At 56.7% G+C, this 22,135-nt stretch overlaps 6 protein-coding genes across 6 annotated transcripts in view; 3 read left to right on the top strand and 3 right to left on the bottom strand.

Annotated features, from left to right (window-relative positions):
- Positions 1-1,116, top strand: part of PTSG_11887 (uncharacterized protein) — a 4,424-nt gene extending 3,308 nt beyond the window's left edge. Inside the window, exons 11-14 of the mRNA XM_004996960.1 lie at positions 1-120; positions 247-348; positions 588-759; positions 965-1,116. The exon at positions 1-120 is cut by the window's left edge and continues 104 nt beyond it. Coding sequence (XP_004997017.1) covers positions 1-120; positions 247-348; positions 588-759; positions 965-1,087 — 517 coding nt within the window. The 3' untranslated portion in view covers positions 1,088-1,116. The remainder of the gene's footprint in view (positions 121-246; positions 349-587; positions 760-964) is intronic.
- Positions 1,117-1,337: 221 nt separating this feature from the next.
- On the bottom strand, positions 1,338-3,552 carry PTSG_11886 (ubiquitin carboxyl-terminal hydrolase isozyme L3). Its single transcript, XM_004996959.1, has 5 exons — positions 3,130-3,552; positions 2,784-2,996; positions 2,572-2,644; positions 2,151-2,360; positions 1,338-1,841 (listed from the first exon to the last, which is right to left on the bottom strand). The coding sequence occupies exons 1-5, from the start codon at positions 3,184-3,186 to the stop codon at positions 1,699-1,701; spliced, it is 696 nt and encodes a 231-aa protein (XP_004997016.1). The 5' UTR covers positions 3,187-3,552; the 3' UTR covers positions 1,338-1,698.
- On the bottom strand, positions 3,487-10,782 carry PTSG_11885 (uncharacterized protein). The gene is made up of 21 exons (XM_004996958.1): positions 10,580-10,782; positions 10,355-10,426; positions 10,008-10,147; positions 9,739-9,868; positions 9,409-9,525; positions 9,096-9,205; positions 8,690-8,850; positions 8,316-8,474; positions 7,851-7,980; positions 7,571-7,631; positions 7,224-7,352; positions 6,829-6,974; positions 6,567-6,666; positions 6,278-6,409; positions 5,927-6,037; positions 5,650-5,734; positions 5,205-5,410; positions 4,844-4,952; positions 4,537-4,602; positions 4,146-4,260; positions 3,487-3,977 (listed from the first exon to the last, which is right to left on the bottom strand). Exons 1-21 carry the CDS (start codon positions 10,718-10,720, stop codon positions 3,899-3,901), a joined length of 2,499 nt encoding a protein of 832 aa, XP_004997015.1. The 5' UTR covers positions 10,721-10,782; the 3' UTR covers positions 3,487-3,898.
- PTSG_02523 (alpha/beta hydrolase) lies at positions 10,728-12,338 on the top strand. The gene is made up of 2 exons (XM_004996957.1): positions 10,728-11,387; positions 11,653-12,338. The coding sequence occupies exons 1-2, from the start codon at positions 10,871-10,873 to the stop codon at positions 12,276-12,278; spliced, it is 1,143 nt and encodes a 380-aa protein (XP_004997014.1). The 5' UTR covers positions 10,728-10,870; the 3' UTR covers positions 12,279-12,338.
- An 892-nt stretch (positions 12,339-13,230) lies between these two features.
- On the top strand, positions 13,231-20,429 carry PTSG_02522 (multidrug resistance-associated protein 11). Its single transcript, XM_004996956.1, has 10 exons — positions 13,231-13,495; positions 13,653-13,928; positions 14,082-14,435; positions 14,593-14,651; positions 14,803-14,945; positions 15,242-15,332; positions 15,554-15,608; positions 15,742-15,884; positions 16,142-16,314; positions 16,785-20,429. The coding sequence occupies exons 1-10, from the start codon at positions 13,261-13,263 to the stop codon at positions 20,338-20,340; spliced, it is 5,085 nt and encodes a 1,694-aa protein (XP_004997013.1). The 5' UTR covers positions 13,231-13,260; the 3' UTR covers positions 20,341-20,429.
- Positions 20,430-20,615: 186 nt separating this feature from the next.
- PTSG_02521 (uncharacterized protein) lies at positions 20,616-22,124 on the bottom strand. The gene is made up of 4 exons (XM_004996955.1): positions 21,889-22,124; positions 21,673-21,721; positions 21,473-21,559; positions 20,616-21,285 (listed from the first exon to the last, which is right to left on the bottom strand). The coding sequence occupies exons 1-4, from the start codon at positions 22,003-22,005 to the stop codon at positions 20,873-20,875; spliced, it is 666 nt and encodes a 221-aa protein (XP_004997012.1). The 5' UTR covers positions 22,006-22,124; the 3' UTR covers positions 20,616-20,872.
- Between the last annotated feature and the right edge of the window lie 11 nt (positions 22,125-22,135).

Here is a 22,135-nt window from a genome sequence, read left to right as displayed (position 1 = left end):
CACCACGCTGGCCCACCGCGGCGCCCTGTATCCGCTCATTGTCGTCACGGGCCCGGAGTGGAGCGACGTCGTTAAGGCACGGCAGCACCACATCAGAGCGCACCAGGCACTCGCCCCTGTGTACGTTGCACGCGTTGCCCGCCCCCTGTCTGTCTGGCTGTCTGGCGCGTAACGTGGCCTGCTCTGCTCTGCCTTCAACTCCTTCTTCTCATCCTCTGTCCTGTCTCCAACGGTTTCGTGGATCAGGGACGTGACGACAACGGCACTTGAGCTTCCGGGAACGAAGAACGTCCGAGAGAATGAGTTCACGATGCTCGCGGACGACGGCGCCATGTACCTCTCGTACCAGTACGATCGTCACACACACACACATGTATACACATGCACACACACGCACTCGCACACACACATGCGCACACACACACACTCACACACTCGCACACACACACACACACACGCACTCGCACACACGCGCACACTCGCACACTTCAACGCACACACGCACACACTGAACAGCACTGTGCTTTCAGCCACCATTTGGGCTGCGTGGCACTCACCGATGTGCTGTGTGATGTTGATGTTTGCAGGTGGGATGAGGATCGGTTTGGCATTGAGGTTGCGGCAATCGAGGCAGTGGCTGCAAAAGGACAGGTGCCCATCCTGTGCATGCACGAGCGTGGCGTTCACTCCATGAACCTTCCTGGCTTTGGCATCCTCGTCCTCGTCACAGACCAGCGCACCGCCACCAGCCTCACCTCGGTGCGAATATTCGATGGAGAGAATGTGTGTGTGTGTGTGTGTGTGAATGTGAATGTGAATGTGTGTGTGAATGTGTGTTCGCGAGTGTGTGCGTGTGAATGTGTGCGTGAATGCGTGTGTGTTTGTTTGATTTTGTTTTTGTTCATTCGTTGATATGCCTTGCTGTCTTCTGCTCCCCTCTCTTGTCCACCACCCCCACCATCAGGGCTACCTCCCGAGCATGGAGTTTGCGGCTGCAATGAGCGAGGATGCAGACGACATTATCGCATACGCCATCAAAGAATTGCACAAGGACCCGGCCATTGTGCTTGCAAGACAAAAGAGCTAGAGCCGTGTGTGTGTCTGTGTCTGTGTCTGTGTGTGTCTGTGTCTGTGTCTGTGTCTGTGTCTGTGTCTGTGTCTGTGTGTGTGTGTCTGTGTCTGTGTGTGACTGCCCGTGTCTGCGTGTCTGTCTCCCTGCCCAAGTTTGCGTGTGTTTGCTTTTTTTTTCCCTCGTCTTGTTGATACTTGAGATGATCGAGTGGCCACCGTGCCCCGTCAACACCTTGTCCATGGTTTGCTTGATTGCCTTTCCTTTTCCCCTTGAGCATGTTATGTTGTTGTACAAACCTCCACCTGACTCCACCTGACTTGCACTTGCTCCCGCTCCATGGACGCATGCTATGTGGCCACATGAGAGCATTGTATGGTGCTGCTGTTTGACAACGATGATGACGAAGATGGTGGTGGTGGTGTTTATGGTGGTCGGCTAAGACTGCTGTGGGGTTGTATAATGTTGAGGAAAGCAAACGAGCGCACAGAACAACCGCACGCACACGAAACAGCGAACAAATCACACTGACGTAGCACTCACCCACGTCAAGAACATGCAGCCACGTGTGTGGGAATGTGCACAGTCATGCATGCTTTAATCTCCCAGCACACGGCAAGCGAGCGTGCTCAGGCCTTTGTGAGGGCCATCACGGTGAAGCGGAGGTCGTCGGGCTTGCGAGACATGAACTTGCGAATGACGGTTGCCGAGTCCTCGAGCAGCCGCTCCTCCGTGGTGGCGCCGTGGTTGATGGGGAAGTCCTTGTTGCCGTCTGCACACACACACACACACACACACACACACACACACACACACACACACACACACACACACACACACACACACACACACACACACACACACACACACACGCACACACACAAGCGTGATGGCGGTGAGAAGAAGCGATGAAGTGGGGGTCGAATGTGGCGTGAGACATGAAGGAAAGGGAGGAGGATGAGAACAAAGGGAAATGGGTTAACTCACGGAACGAGTAAAACACACACACACACATGCACGCGCACATACACACGCACACACACATACACACATACACACATACACACACATGTGCGCGCACCGAGCTCGTAGAGGAAGCCGTCCTTGTGCACGAGGGCGATGAAGTGGAGGTCGAGCTGTTCCTCAAGTGGTGGCGCCTGTGTCTGGCCCTGGTTTGCGCTCGCCTCGTGGGCTGTCGAAACACCCTCTGCATGCTCGAGCATGTGCCCAATTTCCTCCCGCGACTTGCCCTCGCACGCCTTGAAGTACTTGTCCAGCGGGCTGTCTTCCTCTGCGTGCATGCGTATGTGTGTGCATGCGTATGTGTGTGTGTGTGCGTATGTGTGTGTTGTGTGTGTGTGTGTGTGTGTGTGTGTGTGAGCTGACGTGACACGACACAACGATGCAGCGCAAGGAAGGCGACCAGTGTCAGACAACCGAGAAGCATCAATGCATTGAGTGAAGCACGCCAACAAGCGACGGGGTTGGTGAATCGTGCTTACTGAGAGTGATTTTGTCCAGGTTGTTGCCGATGGCGTGAAACACGCCGACAGTTCCGCACGCGTTGGAGATGGTCTGCACAGCAAAGGAGGGAGATGTAAGTGGACCTGCCAGGCGTACAATCACACGGGCTCACACAAAGAAGGTTCTCCATACACACAAAGGCCTGTCTATACACACACACATACTGCCACAGACCGATCCAATTACGGACCTGCTTCATGGAGAAGAGGTTCTCGGAGACGACCTGACCGCGCTCGCGAATCTCCTCGGCCTCTGCGGCGTTGCTGGCCTCGTACGCGTCTCCAATTGGGAAGAGAAGCACCACCGCCAGCACGGGGCGAGGGACCATGGCCAGCAATGCCTCATCCAGTCCATACACATCCGTGAACTGGTACTCTCCAGACATGCCCATGTTGCGAACAAACTACATTTGGGAAAGGGGGTTGAGGGTGGTTGTGAGTGTGGTGTGCGCGTAGGTGTGAGCAGACAAACCGTTGTCCACGCCTTTGATGATGACACCCTCGCACACAACGCTCGCACACAACCCTCGCACACACCTTGTTCAGGACATCTGGGTTGCTTTCCAGCGGGAGCCAGCGCGGTTTGCTCGACATCTTGGGTGTGGTGGTGGTTGTGTTGGTTCGGTCCTGTTCAGCAAGCAAGCAAGCGTGGGCGTGGGTTGATTACAAGGACGTGCGGGTGGAGAGGTAGGTCGTTCGACGATGATGATGGTGGTGCTTTTGTGGAAATGAAGACTGTTGTTCATCAACGACACAAACGCGCAAACGAAGAAAACAAAAAAACGCTGACAGGACAGGACGAGGTGCATGACGTGGTGGTGTGTTGGTGCCTCGTGTTTGCGTTGTGTGCACATCGTGTGAGGTTGGTGATGGCGGTGTGTGTGTGTACCTTCACTTCTCTCGCTTGGCTCTGCTTTGCTTGCTTGTCAGCCACACGTCAGATCGCGATCGAGTTGGTTGGTTGTGAAGAGGAGGAAGAAATGCGGAGGTGTCCGCTGCTGTTGCCGCCACCACCGCCACATTATGGCGCAGTTTCGAAATTTGGATTGGCGGCGGGCCAGTTGCGCAACACGCTCAGCGGTGTGCGACACACGTCACACACACACACACACGCCACACACACGCGTCACGCAAGGGCAAGCAAGCACGAAGAGTCAAGCAAGAGTCAAGCAAGCATGAAGAGTCAAGCAAGAGCAAGAGCACGAAGAGTCAAGCAATAGAGGGCAGGAGGGATACAAGATGTACACACTAAACAACACAAAACAACAAGGAACACAGGCAGGCAGGAGATGGATCATGGGCAAAGCTACGCAACAGGGGTGGGCATGCGCGATGGCCACCAGTTGAAGCGGCCAATCAGCCGCATCAGCGCCGGCACAACAGCACTGCGGATGGGGGGACATGCACGCGTGTGGATGTGATGAAAGTGCGAATATGTGAGGCATGGCGAAAAAGACAAGAGAGCGCATGTGATGAAGCACGCAACATGAAACACCTGGGCACGCACACACACACGCACGCACACGCACATACGCACACACGCGCACACGCACCTGCGAATGATGAATGTGTCAATGAGCACAGCAAAGACGAGGTAGAAGCTGAGCTGGTTCAACACGGCCTCCGCCGTGAACAGCAGACCCACAAACGCAATCGCCATGATGATGCCTGCACACTCGACGAAACACACACACACACACACACACACACACACACACACACACACACACACACACACACACACACACACACACACACGTGTGGGAGACAATGAGTTGGAGTGTAGTGGGGCACGTGAGCACCTCTGAATCGCACCCCACACCGGCACGAATAGCTACAAGGGCAATCACAGCAGCAACAGCAAGGCGACGAGAAAGGACAACACGCAACCGACACAACGGTTTCAACGGCATGTCATCATCATCATCATCATCAATGACAGACCCGCAGCGGTGATGATGCCGCCCGTGCGCGCAAGGCCAAGCAGGACGCTGTCATAGTCCGAGAAGCCTGCACAACAACATACGAGCACATGGTCACGTCCATCGAGGCACGCATGAGAGGCCGGGGGTTGTGTGTGTGTGTGTGTGTGTCGTGTGTATGTGTGTGTGTATGTGTGCGTAAAAGTACCATGTTAAGTGCGTCTGTCAATGTGTCAATGTGTCGTGTGTGTGTGTGTGTGTGTGTGTGTGTGTGTGTGTGTGTGTGTGTGTGTGTGTGTGTGTGTGTGTGTGTGTGTGTGTGAGCTTACCATCCTTGCGGTATTCGACGACGCGGCTAAGAAGAAACACGTCGTAGTCCAGGCCGAGACCAACGAGGATGCTGAACGCCATCACAGGCGTGATCCACGACAGCGCTTTCTGCTCAATCCCATGTTGACATTGGGCGGCAGTGTTTGGTCATGAGGTGAGGCGAGAAGTTGGGGCGATGGACAACCCACCACAGCACACAGCGAACGATGACCAGAGCACACACACACACACACACACATCATATGTACCAGTACATATCGACAAACCCACAACAAATGCACAAATAAAAAACCAATAAACCCACAACAAATGCACAACAAACCGCAACACCACCACGTGCAAGGGCCAAGAGCAACGCACGAGCTGTCCGCTGAGGCCGGGAAGACCAATGCCGTCAAGGACACCAAATTGGTACACCCAAATGGAGCAGCCGTAGACAAACGCCAGCGTCATGGCGATGGTCAGGATTGCGCGGAGCGGGATGGCGATGGAGCGGAAGGCGATGCCAATCAGCAGAAACACAAACGCAGTCGTCACGCCAACCGCCGTCGGGAACAGATCATACACTGCAAGTGTGAATGTGTGTGTGTGTGGGTGTGTGTGGGTGTGTGTGTGTGTGTGTGTGTGTGTGTGTGTGTGTGTGTGTGTGTGTGTGTGTGTGTGTTACAGAACTGACGCAGGCTTTGAAGACAGAACACGACACTCACATACGCACATGCACACATACACAGGCGGGCATGCGGGCATGCGGCAATTAAAACTCAGACCATGAACCATCCAGTCAATTTGCGACATGAGATCTAACCTTTGCGCTCAACGTCGTTGGAGATGGTGGCGCCATTGGCAATGATGAATTCAGTGTCCGTCTCAGCGCTCACATTGGCCAGCGCCTGGTGGCACCAACAAGACGGCACGCAGTGAGTTGCGCAGCAAGCATGAAACGCAGACACCTCGAGTACACACACACACACACACGCAAACACACGCACACAGCACATGCAACGCTTTACGACATGAAACGCACAGGACAAAGTGCACATCACATCACGCATTGGACGAGCAGTAAACATCAGGTCACGCACCTTGCGAGCGTTCTGCAGCCAGTTGACGCCCTCTGTGCTGTATGGATCAAAGTCGAGCGTCGCCTCAATGTACAGCGCAGTTGCATTGCTGTTCACAAACGTGTCTCGCGCCTGCCCGCATACAAGAAGAAGAAAACATGTGCATGTGGCACCATCATAGTAAGGACGCTGTTCCTTGTGTGTGTGTGTGTGTGTGTGTGTGTGTGTGTGTGTGTGTGTGTACGTTGTATGCGTGTGCACATGTGTTCGTTGTATGTGTTGCACATGTGTTCGTTGTATATGTTGTTGTGTCGCAGCAGCTGATGAAATGACCGCATGTGGAAAGAAGTGCACGGCACGGGCTCTACGCACGAGGCAGATGGGCCGGTTGACGGGCTTCGAGCAGTTCTTGAGTGCAATGTCGACGAATGCAAACGGGAGAAAGTTGCCGTCAAAGTACATGATGCTCTCATATTGCACCTTATCCACAGGCTTAACCTTCATCTGTTGACGTGCAGCCACACATGCAATCATATGGTGGTGGTGGTCGTTGATGCGGGTGAGAACAGTGGTAACATAGAGCACTACCAAATGCAAGTTGTCACGACGAACAATGCAACAACACCGTGACAGCACCCCATCACGCTTCACGCCACCATACCAGGTGGTCCTCAATGGCGGTCTTTGCGGCGGCGAAGGTGTCGGGCGTGAGCACAGACGAGGCATTGCGCGGACGCACAAGAATATCGTACGGCGCCAACCTGATGGTGGTGGTGGTGATGATGGTGGTGGTGGTGGTGGTGGTGGTGGTGATTGTGAAGATGATGATGATGTTGTTGTTTGTCCTTGTTAACAGCGCGCACAGTGCAACCTCACGCACACGCACACAACACACACATACACACATACACACGACTACTCACGTGCCGGGCCCAAAGTTGACGCTGAGGTCCTTGAAGGCCTTTGTGGCGGAAGCGGTGCGCGGCGCGATGTTGATGATGGAGGAGGAGCGATCGAAACTGCGCACGCGCATGGCGCAGGGGATGGCCAGGCCAACCACCACCACCACCTGACACGCGGCCAAGCGGGGGGGGGCAGGTGGCACATGCATGTGTGGACAAGTGGATTGAGCTTGAGGTTGAGTCCGAGGGTACGCTCATTACACGCACGAACACATGCACAACGGTGGAGTTCATGGACAAGAGTACACGAACACGAACACAAACACATACACATAAATTCACGCGCAAGCACACACACACATGTGCACACGCACAAGCAAAAATTCTCTCACTCACGCACACAAGCATGCACGCACCAGGAGGATGCTGACTGCTGGACGCATGAGGAACTTGCCAAACTTGTACCAGATGGACTTGTGGACGGCGCGGTGCTCGGCGGCGACGCGGTCCTCGTGTCCGGCGTGCTGAAGCGACGGGTTGCCTTTCTGCGCACATGATGGTGGTGATGGATTGTGGTGGATGGTGGTGATGGATTGTGGTGGTGGTGGTGGTGTGAAGATGAGCAGGGAGGAGAGACCGAGAGGAAACGGAAGATGGGCGAGTCGTTGCGCTCGTGAATGTGAGCATAAACAAGTTGCAACATGCAAACTGGTGCAAGCTGCAAAGGGCTGGGCATCAGGTGGGGGTGTGCACGTGATCGCACCACGAGCAATGCCGACTCCTCGCTGTCTGTGATGACGTCGTCTTCACCCGATGAGCAGCACCTGTTGCCGCATTCAATGGCGCACACAGGAGTGGGGGGGGGTGGGTGGTCGAGAGGTGGTCACAGGACAGGCCGGGCCGGGCATGAGCTGAAGGGCTGGGGAGCAACGTGACACACTTGCACACATGACACGCATGCACAACACATATTTCACACGCGCACACATACAGCACATGCACACATGACACACACAAATACACAATCACAATGGGCAACCGACTTTGAGCGGGCGCTGCGCTTGAAGAAGTTGTTGAATGTGAGGAGGATGGATGGGGTGAGGGTGAGGTTGCAGATGAGGACCGTGAGGATGGCAAGACCCGTGCCCAGTCCCGGCGTCCGCAGGATCGACACTGCAGTGGTGGCAGTAAACCATGGGAACACGGACAAGCGCACGAACGAAGATTGTGACACATGAGAAGGAGGAATGGGGCACACGTGTGCACGTGTGTGTGTGTGTATGTGTATGTGAGTGTGTGTTTGCATGAAAAATGTGTATATTGGGTGAAGCGGTTTCGGCAGAGTCATCAGGTACAAGCCATGGTCACCATCAAGCACATAAGCAGATGTCGTGCCATGACATGACGCAGCGAGACACCGACACCAACACCACCACCACCACCACCAATACCGACATCGACACCGACACCACAATTTCAACCACGGCAGCCACCACGGAGCGCGGCACCTGGAAAGAACATGAGGCCGAAGAAGCAGACGGCGAGGGTGGTGCCTGAGACGGAGATGGTGTGGCCTGCTGTCCACAGCATGTACAGCACCGCCTCGTCAACATCCATGCCCAGTTGCAGCTCTTCACGGAAGCGCGACAGCAGAAACAGGGAGTAGTCTGGGGTCGGGGCAAGGAGGCGATGATGGGGTGAGAGACGAAGGAGTGGATTGGTGTGACATGCAATGGCTACACACACGCGCACACACACACACACGCGCACACACACACACACGCGCACACACACACACACACACACACACACACACACACACACACACACACACACACACACACACACACACACACACACACGTGTGACGGGAGGGGCGCACCGATGGACATGGCGATGGTGCCGCTCATCATGATGCTCGGGGTGAAGGAGATGACGTCATACTTGAGTGCTACGGGATACATGAACATAAACGCAGTCACAATTGACGCAATCATGCACAGCACGGGCAGAATCAGCAGCCGCGCAGACTTGAGCACGTATCTGCACGGCGAAACAGCAACCCGTGGAGGCAAGAAGGGTGGGTGAAGCGCATGTGAGTGTGAGCAGCGCAATGTCACAAACGCAGCCGCGTCTTCTCTGAGAGGCACAAGATTGCAGATCTGGCAGAAGAAGCATAGACAACCGGCAGCCTCCATACACCACCACCACCACAGCCGGCAGCCTCCATACACCATCACCACCACCACCACCACCACCACTCGTGTTGCTGGGCGCTTGAAACGGACGCGAGTGTGACGAGGGCGACGGGAAAGGCGATGCCATCCATGAGGAGAAGATCGCGCTCTGTTCCTTTCTCGATATCAACAGCAAACAGCAGCGTCCCCGTCAGCTTCGCCTGCGCCCGTGGAAGCAGCATGGGTGAATGGTGGGTGGAAAAGAGTGAGCAACAACAGGTGTAGAAGGAGGTATATGCACGGACGTTCACGCCTCATTACAGGGCGTCTTGGCTTGAGTCCTTCCTCAGTACCACTCGCACACACGCACTCGCACACACGCACACGCACTCGCACACACACACACACACACTGCGTGCCGTACGTCGAGGCCCTTTGGTGTAAGGTGTGTTGCGGTGAGATTCTTGACGGTGGTGCGAACAAAGCTGACAAACTTGCGGGTTGAGCTGGTGAGGAGGTTCCCAGCGGATGGAACTTCCACCTGCCAGTGTGTGTGTGTGTGTGTGTGTGTGTGTGTGTGTGTGTGTGTGTGTGTGTGTGTGTGTGTGTGTGTGTGTGTGTGTGTGTGCAAACGTGTTGAAGACGATGTGTGTGGCACGGTTCGTAAGGCGCATGCACGCCCGCAAGCATACAGATATGCGCGCACACACACACACACACACGGATATGCAGTTTCTAAAATGCATGCGTGCACCTGCATGGAGATGACGGTCTCTGTGCGGTTACAGTTGCGGCAGACGGTGCTGTTGGCGATGGGGCCGAGGCCCTTTGTTGCAGCCAGCGTGTAGTAGCTGGTGAAGCCATTCTTCGGCAGCAACGACGGCCTGTGGGGTGGGCGCAGAGCAGAGATGGCGGCTGGGTGTCAACTGCTTCGAGGAATGAACTTGTTACACACACACATGCACACACGCACGCGCACACACACAAGCACACGCGCGCACACACACATGCACACACACGCACGTGAAGTTTGTGACGGCGTGGTAGAGATCGAAGGTAAAGTCTCGCGTGGCATCAGTGATGACGCTGCCGTTTGGGTTCTTGACAAGGCAGATGATCGGGGACAGCTGGCCCAGCCTTGGGAACTCCTTCTTGAGCGCTTTCTGTATGTGGTGTGACGCAGCGTGTCAAGGATCGCAAGCAGGATCGCGGTAGTCATGAGCCCACGTGCACACACACGCAAGCACACACACACACACACACACGCACGCACACACACACACACACACACACGCAAGCACACACACACACACGCACGCACGCACACAGATACGCTTGATCTCTGCCCTTCCTGCGCATGTCTGTGTTACCTGTGCAATGTCAGCCTGACTGCCACTTGGAGGGTTGATGTTCAGCGATGTGGAGGTCAGCAGCTTGGGGCCCTGCAGCCGCAACGACATGCACCAAAGCCAGGATGGTGAGCAAACGACAATGGCAACAAAGACGACACCGCCGTCCCAAGAGTACATTTGGTGTGTGTGCTCGAAAGCCCCCCCCCCCACCCCAACACACACAGCGCAGTCGCGCTGACTTACAAAGAGGATGCCCAGGATGAGGAGCACAAGCCATGCGGCCATCACAGCCATCTTGTACCGCTTCAGCCACGCCACGTAACCCCTGATCCGGGGCCCAGGCGTGGCAATGCGACCCACACCACCATCCACGCCACCATTCATCTTCGTCGCTTCTCGTTGGCGTTGTGTGGTGAAAAGTGCGCACACAAAGCAAGCAAACAAACACGACGAAAGCAAGCAAGTCAGATCAACAACGCACACACACCACAAGGCAAGCAAGCAGACCACTGGACTGCATTGCATGCACACGCGATGACGGCTGTTGTTGTTGGGAGGCGCGGGGTGGCGGTGGCTGCGGCTGCGACGCAGACGCCCGTGGAGGTGAGCCTGAGCGTGCCGTGGGGCACGGTGCAGGGCCTGCACTGGCCAGGAAGTGGGCCCAACGTGCTTGCAGTACACGGATGGCTGGACAACGCCAACAGCTTCGTGCCACTACTGCAGCCCAGGAGCACCCGCCGGCACCACCGCCCGGCACAACAGCCGGGTGCACTCACGCCACCGCCAATGCCTGACTCCAGTGGCGTGGACGACCCCCTGCTCCAGGACCTGAATGTGGTGGCCATCGACCTGCCAGGGCACGGCCGGTCGTCGCACAAGCCGCGCGGCGCATCGTACCTGATGGTGGATTGGGTGCGCGACGTACACTGGGCAGTGAAGGCGCTGGGTTGGAACCGTGTTCACCTCGTTGGTCACTCGATGGGCGCTGGCATATGTTCCATCTTTGCCAGCTGCTTCCCAGACAAGGTCGACTCTCTCACCCTGATTGAAGGTCAGTTTGTGTGCTTGTGTGCGTGCGTGTATGTCTGTGTGTCTGTGTGCGTGCGTGCGTGTGCATGTGTGCGTGCGTGTGCTCGTGTATGTGTGCGTGTGTGTGAACGCACTTGCATGTTCGTTCCCATTTCGCTTGTCCAATGACTTGCTGTCACCGGCAACGCCGTCCCCCCTCCCCCCCCCCCCCTCTTTGGCTCCCTGCAGCTGGTCTTCTATTTTGATTACTTTGTCTCACGAACACCGCACCCGTCATCCCGTAACAGGCGCCGTCCCTGTACAAGGGCAGAGCAGTGCCGCACGCGAGGATCTGCGCCAGGCGATTCAGTCGTGGGAGGCCCTTGACGCGAAGAAAGCGCAGGACGGGCGCGGTTTGACGTTGGAGGATGCGCTGCAGAAGCTGTTGACAGCAAACACGCACGTGACCGAGGCATCTGCGCGCTTGCTTCTGGATCGCGGATTGCGCCCTGTCGACCCTGATACAGCAACCACCAGCAGTAGGAGTAGCAGAAGCAGCACCAGCACCAGCAGTGCTGACAGGCGGAAGGGCCAAGATGAGCGTGAACCGCGGTACCAGTTCTCGCGCGACCTGGCCATTCGCCAGGTGTCCGCAACCCGGCTCAACTTTGAGCAAACGCAGGCGTTTATGAAGGGCGTGCGCTGCCCGACATGCGTGATTCTGGCGGAGGACGGCGTCAAGTACCAGCTGGAGGCAACGCGCCAGCACCTCATTGCCATGTCCCGCTCTGCGGCCTACTTTGAGCGACACACCGTGCCTGGGTCGCACCACGTGCACATGAATGAACCAGAGCGTGTACGCCCGCTCTGGCTGTCTTTTCTTGCCAAGGCCCTCGCACACCCAGCACCTGCAACCGCACAATCAAAGCTCTGACTTGTGTATGATACGCGTTTGAGTGATTGAGTGCGTGTGTGTGTGTGTGTGTGTGTGTGTGTGTGTGTGTGTGTGTGTGTGTGTGTGTGTGTGTGCGGGCGTGCGTGCGTGCGTGCGTGTGCGTGTGAGTGCGTGTGCGTGTGCGTGTGTGTGTGTGTGTCGAGTTCGCTTTCTGTTGCTCGCATGTTCCAGGCACTGTTTGTTCTGAACGCTGCTTGTACTTTCGCTCTAGCTCCGCCCTGAATGCACTGTATTCCTGTTGATGCACTGCGTTACACAATCCATCCCTCTCTTTGCGCCGTGCACGTTCACCATGCTTTGGGTCGCTTCACATGGCTCTCTGCCATCAGCAACACTGGCAATAGCAACAAGAGCAGCACTGTCACCACCACCAGCGTCCCTATTCTCCACACACACACACACACACACACACACACACACACACACACACCGACAGACGACACACACACACAGACGCAAGCTGGACCCAGGCACTGTATTCTTGTCCGGATGTCAGAGTGGAGCCGGTGTAGACAAGATTACGAACGCAGAATTTCTGTTTGCTGTAGTCCTAACTAAATGAACTACTGACTACGTTTCTAACCTCGACTGACTTTCCCTTTAACTCTGACGAAGGTGCAGGACCGCGCCGGCAGCAACTACTCAAATTGTAAGATATTGTCTTACTAAATGATAAACTTCATCCATGTCGTCCTTCTACTAGTGGAATGTATGCGCGTTTATCAATTTTGTCTGCGCCTTAGACGGCGTTGTTCAATAAGGATCAAGGAAGGTCTATGTTTATGGTTACTGCTGACCACACGACGACACGGACACACAACGACACACACACACACACACACACACACACACACCATCACACACACACACACACACACACACACACACACACACACACACCATCACAACACAACAACAGTTACTGAACATTGGTGGGTGTTTTCCACAGGCTTTCGGCGAGATGAGGTCGTTGATGAGGTGGGAGGGCTGGTGCGCGGCGGAAGCCAACGCAACAACAGCACACGCGCCTCCGGCGGCGGCGGTGGTGGAGTCTGGCGCTGTGCTCGGGTCATGCTTCCAGGATCTGGTGGTCTACTCTGGAGCCGCGCTCATCGTCGCTGTGGCCGCCCTAGCAACTTTGGTCATTGTGAGGAAGCGCGCCCACCGCTACAACAAGCAAATCCCCAAGCCGCTCTGTGAGTACGCGAGCGTGTGTGTGAGGCAGTGCTTGCGACGCTGATAGTCGTGTGCACGCCAAGCGCACTACCTCAAACACACAAGTACAAACTACTCAAGCACACACTGGTGCACTCACACGCCCAAACCGTGTGTTTCGCCGCGCACCGCATGCAGGTGTTTGGCGCGGGGCATGGCTGCGCAACGTGGAGCTGCTCGCGTGCGTTGCTTGCGTCGCCATGCCAATTGTGCAGGTGGTTGCGCTCAACCTGCAGCATGCTGCATGGATCTTGTTTACGGCCCTCAATGCCGTGGCATGGCTCCTGTACGCTTCCGTCTTGGAGCAATACCCAGACGCCCAGCTGAGGGCCAGGCTCGCACATGCTGCCAGCAGCTCTCGCGGCGTTCAACGCGCGCCCATCAGCATGCGCCTAACCGGCCTCTTGCTCACAGGTGCCCACAACGATGTCACACACACACACACACGCGCGCGCGACAGCAACTTATTGCCGCCCTGTACCTTTTCCAACTCACACACTTGTAATCCCGCACGCTCTCACACACGTGCACTCACACACAATCATGTACACTCACTCACTCGCACAGGCGCTGGGGCATACCGCCTATGGACGATTCTGGCGCAAGCGCATCCCCAGCTCACATCAGCACACACCATCGGCGAGCTTGCGCAGATTGGCACCTTCTTCCTGCACACGCTGATCATGTTGGTGTCGCTGTGCGTGCCCATGCGCGCGTGCTTCCTTCGACCGCCTGTTCGCGTGCGCCGCACTGGCGTGAGCATCCAAGACGACGACGGCGCGTTCCACACCGCACACGAGGCCACACCCCTGCTGTCCACCTCTGGCAGCGCCGCGTGGCAGCGAGACGACCTGTTCAAGTACAACAGCGTCAATCGCCTCACATCAAATGCACGCGCCAAACCGCAGGAGACAAGCGCATGTGCGTCTCGTGTGCGTGCATGTGTGTGTGTGTGTGCGTGCGTGTGTGTGCATCATGCTTTCCCAACCATGCTATATCGTGCGGCGCTCACTGCACCACCACCACCACCACCACCACCACCACCACCTGATTGTGCCCATCATCTGTTGTGATGCAGCTGTCTTCTCCAAGCTTGTCTTCCAGTGGGTTGACCCGCTCCTCCACTTTGGCTACTTGGTGCGTTTGCTGTACCCACACACACACGTGTGCATTGACCTCGTCTTTCATTCTTCTCTTTCCCACACCCGCTCTTGCACGCACACGCACTCACCTATTTTCACGCACTTCCACTCGGACGCACGTGTCCTCATCATTACGCATGATGTAGTGCGACAAGCTGCAGTCTGAAGACTTGTTTGGGATGCCAGATCACCTGAACACTCAGGCGCTCTGTGATGCGTTCTCTTCACACGTGTTTGCTCTCCGCCAATCACATTCGGACAAGCACTTTGTGCTCAGAGCATTCAACAGGTACGCGGGTGCGTGTACGAGTGTGTGCGTGTGTGTCTGTGTCTCTGTGTGTGTGTGTGTGTGTGTGTGTGTGTGTGTGTGTGTGTGTGTGTGTGTGTGTGTGTATTGTGTGTCTGTGTCTGTGTCTGTGTCTGAGTGTGCGTGTGTGTGTGGGGGGGGGTGGGGGGGTGTCTGAGTGTGTGTCTGAGTGTGCGCGTGTGACAACTGTGTGTGTGTGCTGTGGTGCTGTCCCAACCAAAGAGAATACACTTCTGACCGCCAGGGCCGTTGCCCCTCTCACGGCCTGTTCATATCAGGTGCTATGGGTGGCGATATTATCCGCTTGCTGTCCTCAAAGTGCTGGCAGATGCCGCCGGTTTTGCAGGACCGCTCCTCCTTCATGAACTGGTGCGCGCGCGCGCGTCTGTGTGTCTGTGCGTGTGTGCGTGTGTGTGTGTGTGTCTGTGTGTGTCTGTGTGTGTCTGTGTGTGTGTGTCTGTGCGTGCGTGTGTGTGTGTGTGTGTGTGTGTGTTGTGTGTGTATGTGTTGCGTGTGAACGTGTGCGGGCTCGTATGTGCTCACAAACGAGCGCCCGCACAACCAACCCCCCATCACCCCTCTCCCTTCAGGTGCAACTGATTGACGAGGAAAGTCCAGACTATTCGAAAGGATACATGTATGCAGGTAACGCAACACGTTCGCGGCACATACGCACACATGCAGAGATGAGACGGTTCAGCAACTCCATCTTGCTTCCGCATGCAGCTCACCCCCACGTGGCATGTGGCCACTCCACCTCGACGCCACTGTTTTGCAGGCCTGTTGGTGCTGTGCACGGCCTTTGGCAGCTTCTGCAACATCCACTACACGTTCCAGGTGAACAAGACGCAGGTTGCTGTTCGTGCCGCTGTCACCTCCACCGTCTATCGCAAGGCGCTTCGCTCACGTGTCGGCGAAAAGGTGTGTGCATACCCCACACGCGCTTGCTCCGGCTTGGTCTGGGCTTGGAGTGTGGGTGCGTGAAGGTGTGCGGGGGCTTCTACGAGCCCCGCCCTCTGTCTCTGTCTCTGCCTCGGCACCTCCCTCCCCTTCCTTCTCTTCCTTCTCTTCCTTCCAGTGGTCTCCAACTGCGGATTGACGCTCCGTTTCCACGTATCTGCCTGTTGTGCCGCCATTGTCATGCTTCTCACACCACCCGATCACCAACCATCCTGCAGCGCAAAGATGCCGGTGCAGACAGCGATGGGAAGGATGAGAAGGATGAGGAAACCAGAGAAAAGACCAAGAAGACCAAGAAGCAAGACGAGCAGCAACGCTCGCTGTCCACTGTTGGTGGTGTCATGAATCTCATGAGCACAGATGCAGACAGGCTCGCCAACTTCTGCCCAAGGTGTGCAGATCTCGATCCCACGCAGTTGCGACACATGCTGTCAACACTTGTCATTGTTGTTGTTGTTGTTGTTGTTGTTGTTGTTGTTGTTGTTGTTGTGGTTGCTGTTGTTGTTGTTGTTGTTGTTGTGGTTGCTGTTGTTGTTGTTGTTGTTGTTGTGGTTGCTGTTGTTGTTGTTGTTGTTGTTGTTGTTGTTGTTGTTGTTGTTGTTGTTGTTGTTGTTGTTGTTGTTGTTGTTGTTGTTGTTGTTGTTGTTGTTGTTGTTGTTGTTGTTGTGGTTGCTGTTGTTGTTGTTGTTGCTGTTGTTGTTGTTGCTCTGCTGGAGACACGCCCAGAGTGTGAAACCACACACAATACACATACACAAATGCCTGCACACATGCACACACGGTTCATGAATCGCCTCGCCTTGTTTGTTCGTACTTCCCATTTGTTGTCCTCATCCATCCCGTCATCAAACACGCACGCAGCTTCCACCAGTTTTGGAGCCTGCCGTTCCAGATTGCAGTGTCGCTGTACCTGTTGTATCAGCAGGTTGGCGTGTCCTTCCTCGCCGGCCTGTGCTTTGCCCTTGTCATGATCCCGCTCAACCGCGCTGTCGCCAAACGCATCGGCGCCCTCGGCAAAGACCTCATGCACAACAAGGACGAGCGCGTGAAGCTCACGGGCGAGGTGGTCAGCGCGATTCGCGTCGTGCGCATGTACGCGTGGGCGCATCTGTTTGAGGAGAAGATCAACACCATTCGTGAGCGCGAACTAAAGGCCCTGCGCGGCCGCAAGTACCTCGATGCCGTGTGCGTGTACCTGTGGGCAACAACCCCTGTGCTCATCTCCATTAGCACGTTTGCCACGTATTCGCTGCTCGGGCACCGGCTCACCGCCGCCACCGTGTTCACCAGCATGGCGCTGTTCAACACCCTCATCGGCCCGCTCAATGCGTTCCCCTGGGTGCTGAACGGGCTTGTGGAGGCGTGGGTGTCGCTTGACCGCGTGGAAAGCTACCTCCGCCTCAGATACACCTTTGGATCCGTGCAGAAGGCGGCCGCACACGCAGCTAACTGGGCCCCAGACACACCCTCCACGCCATCACCAGCCGCAACAGGAACAGTAACGGCAACAGCAGCAGCAGCAGCAGCAACAACAACACGAAGGGCAGCCCGACCTGCCTCACTGTCATCCTCAGCGTCTTCGTCATCTGCATTGGCTGTGCGCCAATCTCCAGCAACGCCCAACGCTGCCGCTGGTGTTGCGGTGTCATTGCACGACGCCTACTTCTCGTGGCAGGACCAAGCACGGAACAAGTTGCATGCAAGCAACGGCGGTACCAGCGCAAGCGCGGGGAGTGCAGCGTACTTCTGTGTCCTGCGCGGGGTCAGCTTCGACCTGCGCCAGACGGAATGGGTGTGCTTGACCGGAGCTGTGGGCAGCGGCAAGACCATGTTGCTGCTTGGCATGCTTGGTGAGCTTGCGCCCACGCGCGGGCAGGTGCTGGTGTCTTCGGCTGTGCAAGAGCGAGGCATTGGGTATGTGCCCCAGGAGCCCTGGATCCGAAACGCCACCATCCGCGACAACATCCTGTGCGGGCGGCCCATGCACCGCCATCTGTACGACCGCATCCTGCACGCGTGCGCGCTCGAGGACGACCTGCAGTTCATCAAAGGCGGCGACGGCGCCGAGCTTGGAGAGAACGGCATCAACCTGAGCGGCGGGCAGAGGGCGCGCATTGGGCTGGCGAGGGCTGCATACCAGCAGCTGCCGCTGTACCTGCTCGACAGCCCGCTGGCGGCGCTGGACAGGCCAACAGCACGCCACGTGCTGCAGCACTGCATCTGCGGTGTGATGGCAGCCAGCGCTCGTGTGCTGTGCACGGAGAACAGGGATGCGCTCGCCTCGGCACCACGCGTTGTGCGGGTGGAGGATGGTCACCTGGCAGATGCAACGGCCGAGTACCAACAGCAGCAGCAGCACGACGATGGTCACCACGGCAATGTCCATGGTGATGGTGATGGTGATGATGATGATGGTCGTGCCGATGGCGATGATGATGACAACAACGATGACGACCATACTGGTGCCGATGGCGATGATGATGACAACGATTATGATGATGGTGAGGGACCTCCCATGGCTGAGGTGCGTGGCGCACTGCAGCGCAGCAGTCGCAAAGGGAGAGCCCGTGGGTCGACTTCATCGTCGCCGCAGCAGCAGGACGAGGGGCAGCTGCTTGCTGAGGAGGATCGCGTGGTGGGCACGGTGCGCCTGGCCGTGTACGCGTCGTACGTGCGTGCCATTGGCGGCGTCCTGGCGGCTGGGGTGTTGGTGGCCATGACGCTGATGCAGGGCTCCAAGAACGTCTCTGACTGGTGGCTGAGCAACTGGGTCACCCACGCCGACCGCAACAGCAGCAGCGATGCGCGCCAGTACCTTGAGATTTACGGGTTTATTTCGCTCGGCAACACAGCGTTTACGCTCGTGCGCGCATTCCTGTTTGCGTACGCGGGCGTGGTGGCTGCACGCACCATCCACAGGCGCCTACTGCACCGCGTGTTTGGCGCGCACATCTCCTTCTTCGACAGAAATCCGGTGGGGCGTATTGTGAACCGGTTTTCGTCCGACATCAACTCTGTCGACGACTCGCTGCCCTTCATCGCCAACATCCTCCTGGCGCAGCTGTTTGGGCTGCTGGGCACGGTGGCGGTCATGTGCTACAGCCAGCCCTACTTCCTGTTCCTGCTGCTCCCGCTCTCTGTGCTGTACTACCGCATCCAGCGCTACTACCGCAAGACGTCACGTGAGGTGAAGCGGCTTGGCAACATTGCGCGCTCTCCAATCTACGCCCACTTCTCCGAGTCGCTCACCGGGGTGGTGAGCGTGCGTGCAATGCACATGGTGCGGCAGTTTGAGCTGGAAAATGTCTCGCGCATGGACGCAAACCAGATTGCGTCATACAACGAGCAAGTTGTGTCGCAATGGCTGAGCGTGCGGCTGCAGGTGCTGGGCGTGGGCATGCTGGCGGGGGTGTCGTTTCTGGCGGCGGCACAGCACCACAGCGGGGGCGCAAATCCGGGGCTGGCAGGCCTGGCCATCTCGTATGCGCTCTCTGTGACGGGCGTGCTGCAGGGGCTGGTCACAGCGTTCACAGAGACGGAGAAGGAGATGGTGTGTGTGGAGCGGTGTGATGCGTTTATCCATACACCGCAGGAAGAAGAAGATGATGATGACGATGATGACACAGAGCAAGGCGGGGACGACCACAGGAAAGCCCTGCTGCCGCAGGCACGTGGGTCTGGTGGTACTGGCAACAGCAGCAGCAGCAGCAGCGGGCACAGGAAACTGTTGGTTGCGTTGCCAGATTCGTGGCCGCAGCGCGGGTGCATTGAGTTCTCACACGTGAGCGTGCGGTACCGGCGCGACCACGCGATGGCGCTGCAGGACTTCTCGCTGCGCGTGGGCGGGGGCGAGAAGGTGGGCATCTGTGGGCGGACCGGGTCTGGCAAGTCGACGCTGTTCCGGGCGCTGCTGCGGATGGTGGCGTACAGCGGACGCATCAGCATGGATGGTGTGGACATTGCGCACGTGGGGCGGCAGCGGCTGCGGGAGAGCATAGCTGTGATTCCACAGGACCCGGTCATGTTCAGCGGCACAATCCGCAGCAATCTCGACCCCTTTGGGCAGCATGCAGACGCCACGCTGCTGGGCGTGCTTGACAAGTGCTGCCTTGCACGGCGTGTGGGCTCGCTTGACGACGAGGTGGAGGAGCAGGGGCGCAACATGAGTGCAGGGGAGCGCCAGCTGCTGTGTCTTGCGCGGGCGCTGCTGCGCGGATGCCGCGTGCTGTGCATTGACGAGGCCACGGCAAACGTGGACGCACACACGGATGAGCTGGTGCAGCAGACGATTCGAGACAACTTTACGGCGTGCACGGTGCTGACCATTGCGCACCGCACGAACACGCTGCAGCACTGCCACCGTGTCATTGAGCTTGACCACGGCCGCCTCGCGCGCATCGTCCAACAACAACAATAATGTGCCTTTTCTTTCATGTGTTGTGTGTGTCTGTGTGTGGGGGTGTGTGTCTGTGTCTGTGTCTGTGTGTGTGTGTGTGTGTGTGTGTGTCTGTGTGTGTGTCTGTGTGTTTGTGGGCATCATCATCTTACTGCTCGCACGGTTACTGCTACACCTGAGACTGCTACCGCTGCTGGTGAGGTCAGTGTTTGTGAAGTTGATGCTTGCGTTTTTTGATGTGTCGATAGGCAGTGGTTTCACAACCCAGTAGATTGCTATGCTAATTGACCTTGCGTGACCTGGGCACGGTGTGTGCTGGTGTACTTTGATGTGGCTGTCCACAAGAATGCAGTATGTACAGCTGTATTGGATGCAATGCCTACAGTTGATTGTGCAAGAACACACAGCAACAACGACACGCAATGGCAACAGCACCATGTCACTCCAAGGCATGCCACATCAACACAGCCCACTGTTCCTTGACACAAAGACTGAAAACACGACACCCACTTCGCCGCGGTACGCTCTCAAGCCTTGAGCACAGGTGTGCTGGTCACCAGAGAAACGAGAGGGGCGCCCACCACGGCTGAGCTGTTCGGTGTTCTGGCTTGCGACGCAGGACATACAAGCGCTCGTGGCACCTGGGGAACGGGTCGAGGTCTTGGATATGCACGCAGTCAAACTGTTCATCCACGTGGTTGAAGAAGGCGTCGTTTGCATTCACGCCTCCGCGCGCTTCCCCCACGTAGATGAGGTAGTTGCCGCGAAACTCCTGCGCACACTGCAGAGCCATATCCGTCTCTGGTGGGTACACGAGCAACAGCGTACGCCGAGGGTACCAGCCAATCTTGGTGTGGTCGCCCGGCCGCACCTGCGACACGGGTGCAGTTCCCGGCTGCTCTGTTGAGTCGTTGTCAAACGCCATGACGTCGACGCCAAGCTTCCGCAACGCCTTTGCCCAGTGACCTACGGGAGTGTGTGTGTGTGTGTGTGTGTGTGTGTGTGTGTGTGTGTGTGTGTGTGTGTGTGTGTGTGTGAGTGAGTGTGTGTGTGTGTGTGAATGTGTGTGTGTGTGTGCGGACATGAGAGGGGTGAATCACACGCAGCAGTTGCGCATGCAGAGCAATGACCTGTCACCATCACAATCACATGCCTTGGCCAGCGCCGATTTCAATCAAGGGAGAGAAGGAGGCAATGGTGTTGAGCGCATCCTCGGTCCAGCGTGCACATCCGTACTTTGCTACAAATGCCCCGCCAAACACATACGCATACACACACACAGATGTGAAGATGAGCTGCATTGGAAACAGGTGCACGCCTCAGCCAGCCACATGAACAAAGGCACTCACTCACCCAGATACTTCTGGCGTGCATGTCGCTCTGCAGTTCCGTAGATGATAATCTGAAGTGGCAAGTGAAAGTGGTCAAGTCAGTGTGGACACCACCGCTTCAAGTGAACACATGTGTGTGTGTGTGTGCGTGTGTGCGTGTGCGTATATGTATGTGCATGTGCATGTGCTTGTATGTGTATGTGCGTGTGTGATAGGGACGGGGGTGACCAGAAGTGACCTGCGAGTCGAGGTTGATGCGCTCGCGCAGCGCCCAGAGCTGCTGCTGGAACTCTTCACGAGACATGTCCTTGGCCTTGTCGTACAGCTCTTGCAGTCTGGACTGCGCGAGCTTCATGTAGGAGCGAAGCTGCTGCTCGCTTGCCAGTCGCTGGGGCAGCGCATCCAGCAGCGTCTGGTGGTAAAATGGGTTTGGAATCGGCTCTGCCGTCTCAAAGTCAACCGAGCTGGCACACTGCACCAAGCGC

The sequence above is a fragment of the Salpingoeca rosetta genome (assembly GCF_000188695.1).
Source record: "Salpingoeca rosetta unplaced genomic scaffold supercont1.5, whole genome shotgun sequence".
NCBI classification, from domain to species: domain Eukaryota; class Choanoflagellata; order Craspedida; family Salpingoecidae; genus Salpingoeca; species Salpingoeca rosetta.
This window is presented reverse-complemented; position numbering and strand designations above follow the sequence as displayed.